Here is a 7,839-nt window from a genome sequence, read left to right on the forward strand (position 1 = left end):
ATCTGCATCCCTTCTTCATCTATCTCTATCTCTCTGTCTCTCTGTTTCTCTCTGCTTCTGTCTATCTCTGTATCTGCCTCCCTTCTTCATCTGTCTCTATCTCTCTCTGTCTCTGCCTCCCTCTGTCTCTCTCTGCATCTGTCTCTCTATCTCTGCCTTCCTTTCTGTCTCTCTCTGCATCTCTGTCTCTGCCTCCCTTCTGCATTTGTCTCTATCTCTCTCTGTCTCTGCCTCCCTCGCTGTGTCTCTCTGCATCTCTCTGTCTCTCTATGTCTGTCTCTGCCTCCCTTCTGCATCTGTCTCTATCTCTATCTCTGCCTTCCTTTCTGTCTCTCTCTGCATCTCTCTTGTCTCTGTCTTTGCCTCCCTTCTGCATCTGTCTCTATCTCTATCTCTGCCTTCCTTTCTGTCTCTCTCTGCATCTCTCTTGTCTCTGTCTTTGCCTCCCTTCTGCATCTGTCTCTATCTCTCTCTATCTCTGCCTCCCTTGCTGTCTCTCTCTGCATCTCTGTTTCTTTCTCTGTATCTGCTTCCCTTCTGTATATGTCTATCTCTCTGTCTCTACCTTCCTCTTTCTAGCTCTCTGCATCTCTGTCTCTGCCTTCCTTTCTGTCTCTCTGCATCTCTCTCTCTGTCTCTGTCTCTGCCTCCCTTCTGCATCTGTCTCTATCTTTCTGTCTCTCTCTGCATCTGTCTCTCTATCTGTCTCTCTGCATCTGTCTCTCTATCTCTATCTCTGAAGCCCTCTCTGTCTCTCTGTCTCTGTATCTGCCTCCCTTCTGAATCTGTCTCTATCTCTCTATCTCTGCCTCCTTCTCTGTCTCTCTCTGCATCTCTCTATCTCTATCTCTGCCTCCCTCGCTGTGTCTCTCTGCATCTCTCTATCTCTGTCTCTGCCTCCCTCACTGTGTCTCTCTGCATCTCTCTATTTCTCTCTGTCTCTGCATCTCTCTGTCTCTCTGTCTCTGCCTCCCTTCTGCATCTGTCTCTGCCTCCTTCTCTGTCTCTCTCTGCATCTCTCTATCTCTATCTCTGCCTCCCTCGCTGTGTCTCTCTGCATCTCTCTATTTATCTCTGTCTCTGCCTCCCTTTCTGTCTCTGCATCTCTCTGTCTCTCTATCTGTCTCTGCCTCCCTTCTGCATCTGTCTCTACCTCTCTGTCTCTGCCTCCTTCTCTGTCTCTCTCTGCATCTGTCTATCTCTATCTCTGTAACCCTCTCTGTCTCTCTCTCTGTCTCTGCCTCCCTATCTGTCTCTCTCTCTGCATCTGTCTCTCTATTTCTATCTCTGTCTCTCTCTGTCTCTGCCTCCCTCTATGTCTCTCTGCATCTGTCTCTCTATCTCTGCCTCCTTCTCTGTCTCTCTCTACATCTGTCTCTCTCTGTCTCTGCCTCCCTCGCTGTGTCTCTCTGCATCTCTGTCTCTCTATCTGTCTCTGCCTCCCTTCTGCATCTGTCTCTACCTCTCTGTCTCTGCATCTGTCTCTCTGTCTCTCTCTCTGCATCTGTCTCTCTATTTCTATCTCTGCCTCCTTCTCTGTCTCTGCATCTGTTTCTCTCTCTGTCTCTGCCTCCCTCTATGTCTCTCTGCATCTGTCTCTCTATCTCTGTCTCTGCCTCCCTCGCTGTCTCTCTCTGCATCTCTCTGTCTGTCTCTGCCTCCCTTCTGCATCTCTCTATCTCTCTCTATCTCTGCCTCCTTCATTGTCTCTCTCTGCATCTCTTTCTCTTTCTTTGTATCTGCTTCCCTTCTGTATATGCCTATCTCTGTCTCTACCTTCCTCTTTCTATCTCTCTGCATCTGTCTCTCTCTATCTCTGCCTCCCTCTCTGTCTCTCTCTGCATCTGTCTCTCTATCTCTGCCTCCCTCTCTGTCTCTCTCTGCATCTGTCTCTCTATCTCTGCCTCCCTCGCTGTGTCTCTCTGCATCTCTCTATCTCTGTCTCTGCCTCCCTTGCTGTGTCTCTCTGCATCTCTCTATCTCTTTCTCTGTCTCTACCTCCCTTTCTGTCTCTGCAACTCTGTCTCTCTATCTGTCTCTGCCTCCCTTCTGCATCTGTCTCTGTCTCTCTCTGCATCTGTCTATCTCTATCTCTGCATCTGTCTCTCTATCTCTGCCTCCTTCTCTGTCTCTCTGCATCTCTCTATCTCTGTCTCTGCCTCCCTCGCTGTGTCTCTCTGCATCTCTCTATCTCTTTCTCTGTCTCTACCTCCCTGTCTCTGCAACTCTGTCTCTCTATCTGTCTCTGCCTCCCTTCTGCATCTGTCTCTGTCTCTCTCTGCATCTATCTCTATCTCTGCAACTCTGTCTCTCTCTCTCTGTCTCTGCCTTCCTCTCTGTCTCTCTGCATCTGTCTATCTCTGTCTCCCTCTCTGTCTCTCTCTGCATCTGTCTCTCTATCTCTATCTCATTCTCTGTCTCTCTCTGCATCTCTCTATCTTTCTCTGTCTCTACCTCCCTTTGTGTCTCTGTATCTCTCTGTCTCTGCCTCACTTCTGCATCTGTCTCTACCTCTCTGTCTCTGCATCTGTCTCTCTATCTCTGCCTCCCTCTCTGTCTCTCTCTGCATCTGTCTCTCTCTCTGTCTCTGCCTCCCTCGCTGTGTCTCTCTGCATCTCTGTCTCTCTATCTCTGTCTCTGCCTCCCTTCTGGATCTGTCTATCTCTATCTTTGACTCCCTCTCTCTCTCTCTCTGCATCTGTCTATCTCTGCAACCCTCTCTATCTCTGCATCTCTCTATCTCTGTCTCTGCCTCCCTTCTGCATCTGTCTCTGCCTCCCTCTCTATCTCTCTCTGTCTCTGCCTCCCTCTCTTTCTCTCTCTGCATCTGTCTCTCTATCTCTGCCTCCTTCTTTGTCTCTCTCTGCATCTGTCTCTCTATCTCTGTCTCTGCTTCCCTCGCTGTGTCTCTCTGCATATCTCTGTCTCTCTATCTCTGTCTCTGCCTCCCTTCTGCATCTGTCTATCTCTATCTTTGCCTCCCTCTCTGTCTCTCTGCATCTGTCTCTCTATCTCTGCCTCCTTCTCTGTCTCTCTCTACATCTGTCTATCTCTATCTCTGTAACCCTCTCTGTCTCTCTCTCTGTCTCTGCCTCTCTGCATCTGTCTCTCTATTTCTATCTCTGCCTCCTTCTCTGTCTCTCTCTGCATCTGTTTCTCTCTCTGTCTCTGCCTCCCTCTATGTCTCTCTGCATCTGTCTCTCTATCTCTGCCTCCTTCTCTATCTCTCTCTGCATCTGTCTCTCTATCTCTGTCTCTGCCTCCCTCGCTGTGTCTCTCTGCATCTCTGTCTCTCTATCTCTGTCTCTGCCTCCCTTCTGCATCTGTCTATCTCTATCTCTGCCTCCTTCTCTGTCTCTCTCTGCATCTGTCTCTCTGTCTCTGCCTCCCTCGCTGTCTCTCTCTGCATCTCTCTGTCTCTCTCTGTCTGTATCTGCCTCCCTTCTGCATCTCTCTATCTCTCTCTATCTCTGCCTCCTTCATTGTCTCTCTCTGCATCTCTTTCTCTTTCTTTGTATCTGCTTCCCTTCTGTATATGTCTATCTCTGTCTCTACCTTCCGCTTTCTATCTCTCTGCATCTCTCTCTATCTCTGCCTCCCTCGCTGTCTCTCTGCATCTGTCTCTCTATCTCTGTCTCTGCCTCCCTTCTACATCTGTCTCTATCTCTGCCTCCCTCTCTGTCTCTCTATCTCTGCCTCCCTCGCTGTCTCTCTCTGCATCTATCTCTATCTCTGCCTCCCTCGCTGTGTCTCTCTGCATCTCTGTCTCTCTATCTCTGTATCTGACTCCCTTCTGCATCTGTCTCTATCTCTACCTCTATGCCTCTGTCTCTCTCTGCATCTCTCTGTCTCTTTATCTCTGTATGTCTCCCTTCTGCATCTGTCTATCTCTCTGTCTCTGTCTTCCTCTTTCTCTCTCTCTGCATCTGTCTCTATTTCTGCCTCCCTCTCTGTCTCTCTCTATCTCTGTCTTTGTCTCTGTGTGTCTGTACTTTTGTCTCTGCCTTCCTCTTTCTCTCTCTCTGCCTCTCTGTCTCGCTCAGCCTCTTTGTCTCTCTCTGAATCTCTTATACAAATTCCCAGTGTCTTTTCCCCTTGCATCACTCCATCACCTCTCGTCTCTTATCTCGTTTCCTCCTTTTTCTCCTCCATGGTTTCTTCCCTCACATCCTTGCTTCTTATCCCATTTCTCCCCCTTTCAGTTTCTTTTGTCTTTTTATTGCTTCTCTTTCCGTATCCATCTCTTGTCTTTCTCTCACTATCTCTTTGCCACACTATGTCTTTCTCTCTTCACTCTGCCTGCATCTGGCTTTCTCTTTCATTTCCTTTCCCACAATCCCTCTCCCTTCTGTTCTATCTTCTACTCAAAACTTTCTCTATTTTGTCTAAATCCCACCCCATAATACCTAGTAATTGCCTTTGCCCTTTCATGACTCTGATCATACATAAAGAGCAAAAATGAACTCTGGGATTCATTGAGTCCAATTCTGTTATAACAGAAGATGGAAACTCAGCAACTGGACCTACATTTTCCAGTGAGAAATATTAACTGAATGTTTGCCAGGATGTAAACTGAGGTCTTTCTGACTTCCAGGCAGAGTCCATTAGTAGACCTGGCTCTTTTACTCTACATATTCCTCCCCTAGCATAGATTTCTATTTCCTGTGGATACTTATTTCTCCTCACCTGCTTTCCTCCTAGATCTCTCTCTCTATTAGCAGGCTAAGCCAAGTGGACGTCCTTTTCTCCCTCTGGGATCTAGAGGATGGTTGAGTTGGTCTGTCCTTAGACATGATCAAATCTCACCAACTAAGTTTCCTCAGCAGAAACCAGAGGCAAACAGTGATTAAGGACTCCTCAGTATCAGAGCTTGTCAGTAGCTCTGGAGGAATTAAAACTCAACGAGTTAATTCCAAGTACTCGATATAATAGGTCGTGTCTTCTACACTTTCCAGGTGCCTCTTCCCTTACGTATCTGCCTTGCCTGAGCTCCCTTATTTCTATTCCGCATCTTCATCCATAACGGTCTGTTCCCTATGTGTGTCTATCCCTCTGTCTCTCAAGCAGCTCTGTTTCTGGTTTTCTCTCGCTCACTAGTTATTTTCCCCTATACATCAGTTTGGTTCTCTCATTCTATTTCTCTTCCTGTCTCTGTCACAATTTGCTTCTCTATCAATCCCTCTCTACCTCCTCCTCAAAAGCTTTTTTTTATTTCCTTCTTCTAATTCCCAGGCAATAGCAACTAGCCTTTTCTTTTGCTGCTTACTATCATCAGGAACATAGATGTAGAGCCAGAAGGAAGCCTAGGTGCCATTGAGTCTTTCTCCATTACATTAGGAGGGAGGATAGAGGCTGATATGCTAATTGAATTACCCAAGATCAAACACTAATTAAGAATGCTCATTAGGATTTGAACTCAGCTCTTTCATATTCCCTAGAACAGTCTCTACCCCCTCTCTGCCTCTCTCTCTGTCTCTCTCTACCTCTCTGCCACTGTCTCTGCCCCTCTCTCTCTCTCTAACCGTCTGTCTGTCTCTGCCTCCCTCTGTCTCTCTCAGCTAGGATATCTAGCTGTTTTACTCTATATATTCTCCTCAATGCCCACGTGTCTATTTCCTGTGGACACATGCCTGTCTCGCTCTCCATCTCAATGACGGATTCTTCCTAGCTTTTTGTCTCTCTATCCAAGACTAACAATACGAACTGGACACATTTTGACTCTCCAGCAACCAGAAAATCAGGGAGCTAGAGGCTCAATACAACCATCAAATCCAGCCCTGTAAGCTGACTGAGAAAAAAACTGAGGCTGGCAGTGGTTAAGTGACTTTTCCAGAGTAAGATATCTTGTCAACCCTGATGGGGAACTAAACCTCAGTCAACTCTAATTCCCTAAACACCAGGAAATCTAGCTGGTGTGCCCACATTTCCCAAGAATCTTATCCCTTCACTACCTTTCCTCTCCTTGGTTAATTGCTCACTATCCTCAAAAATGATCAGTTCTATCTCTCTGCCTCTCTCTGTTTTTCTCTCGATATCTCTCTACATTATCTCTATGTTTTTCTGATCACAGATTTAGACCTGGGAAAAACCCTGGAGGCCACTGGGTCCCACTCAATTATATTATCTCAGAAGAAACACACAGGTTTAGAAACTCTGAGTGAATTGTCCTGGGTGAAATACTTATTTGAACTCTGAAGTAGGATCTGAACTCAGCTCATCCTGACTTCTAAAAACAGTTTACCCATATCTCACTGTCCACAGAAAAAGTTCCTCTTCTCTCAATGTGCTGCTCAGAAGCTTTTTGCCCTACTGTCCCTCTAATCTAAAAATCAGTACTCGGCATTAGCTCTTGGGTCACTGAGATTATCTGACATTTTGAGCTGGAATGAACCATAAGGGCTACTGAGTCCAATCCCATCATTTTAAAGAAGAAGAAAGCAGCTTAGACAATTTTGGTGACTTTGCCAGCATCACACAGCTAGTAAGCATGTTGTGAAGCAAAATTTGAACTCAGGACCATTCACAACAGTGATGTGTCCTCTAGGAGCCCTGCCTAGGTCACTTCACACATTGCCCCCAGGCCTCATTGCTTCTCTCTGATCTTCCTCATTGCCAGCTTCCCTCCAAATCTCTCTCTCACACAAATTGCCAGGGGGCTTTCTTTTTTCTCTCTCTCATCCACTGGGTCACAGAGCTACAAAGTTAAGTCACATCCAGCCCCATCTTTTTACAAAAGAGGAAACTGAGACTGAATGAAGTCGATTGACTTTCCCGAAGTAACACGGTTTGCCACGGTGTGAGTCAGAATGAGAACACAAATAGTCTGGACCCCAAGGACAAGGGACCATCCACCATGAGACTGAGCAGGTAGAGTATTACAGGCATGGTGGAAAACCAGTGAAAATATGAATAGTCAGGGGACAGCATCACCTTCAAGGTACAGCAAGGAGGATAATGTCGCTGCACCCAGGGGAGGTGGAGGAGAATAAAGTAGAACGAGACTGCAAATGCAGGAAGGGCAACTTGGGAAGAGATCTGATCTGCTAAGAAAATATTATTAGATTCTGGAGGCAGTAGGGAGCCACTGAAGTTTACTGAGCAAAGGGAACACGATTGGACCTGCATGTTAGTAAAAGCATTCTTAGCCCAATGGAGGATGGACTAGAAGGGGGAGACCTGGAGCACAACCACTATTGCCATAGTCCAGATATGAGGTAATGAGGACCTGGACAAGAGTGGGGGCCATGTCATAGGACAGAAGGGGGGGTACTCAAGAGGTGTTAGAAAGGCACAGTCTTCTCTCTGTTCTGACTTGGATCAAACTAGACTGATCCCTGAACCCCCTAGAATTGCCAATCAATCTATTTTCTCAATCTCACACCTCTCCTTCCAAATCATGTCTCACACCATCTCAGAACTAATTTCTATAATCTGCTGGATCTTGCTGTTCAACTTCAGCACGTTTTTCTTATACATCTCAAACTATTGTTTCCCTAAACAGCACTGAAACTTCAAGGTTAACAGTTTCTAATTTCACCAACAAAATTCTTCTAATTTGATTCTTTACTTAAAAGCTTATCAAGGCATAGTCCATTTTAATTCTTTTGTTTATCTCAACAATTAGATTTTGCTAAATGAGTCACAGAAGACCAAAATGGTCAAATAAACTATTCTTCTAAAATGAAATTGCTTGCTTCCTTATATTATTTTGCTCTCTGATTTGAACAAGTCTCTCTTTCCAAGCAGGAATGCACTCGTTTTTTCTTGAGCAATGAATGATATTTTAAAACTTCAAACTGCAAAAAATACTGCCTTATTTTTCCTCCATTTTGGAATTAC

The 7,839-nt window shown here is 45.8% G+C and overlaps 1 protein-coding gene across 1 annotated transcript; it reads left to right on the forward strand.

Moving 5' to 3' along the window:
* The first annotated feature begins 1,315 nt into the window (after positions 1-1,315).
* Positions 1,316-5,301, forward strand: LOC127542727 (serine-rich adhesin for platelets-like). Its single transcript, XM_051968498.1, has 2 exons — positions 1,316-1,702; positions 2,099-5,301. Exons 1-2 carry the CDS (start codon positions 1,316-1,318, stop codon positions 2,672-2,674), a joined length of 963 nt encoding a protein of 320 aa, XP_051824458.1. The 3' UTR covers positions 2,675-5,301.
* Positions 5,302-7,839: the final 2,538 nt, after the last annotated feature.

This window comes from Antechinus flavipes, chromosome X (genome assembly GCF_016432865.1).
Source record: "Antechinus flavipes isolate AdamAnt ecotype Samford, QLD, Australia chromosome X, AdamAnt_v2, whole genome shotgun sequence".
NCBI classification, from domain to species: domain Eukaryota; kingdom Metazoa; phylum Chordata; class Mammalia; order Dasyuromorphia; family Dasyuridae; genus Antechinus; species Antechinus flavipes.

What these genes read in the sequence shown, in the direction of transcription:
- LOC127542727 (XM_051968498.1), top strand. Translation starts at nt 1,316, where the DNA reads ATGTCTCTCTGCATCTGTCTCTCTATCTCTGCCTCCTTCTCTGTCTCT. An exon ending in TCTCTATCTCTGCCTCCTTC is followed by an intron (nt 1,703 to 2,098) that starts ATTGTCTCTCTC and finishes TCTATCTCTGCA; the next exon opens with TCTGTCTCTCTATCTCTGCC.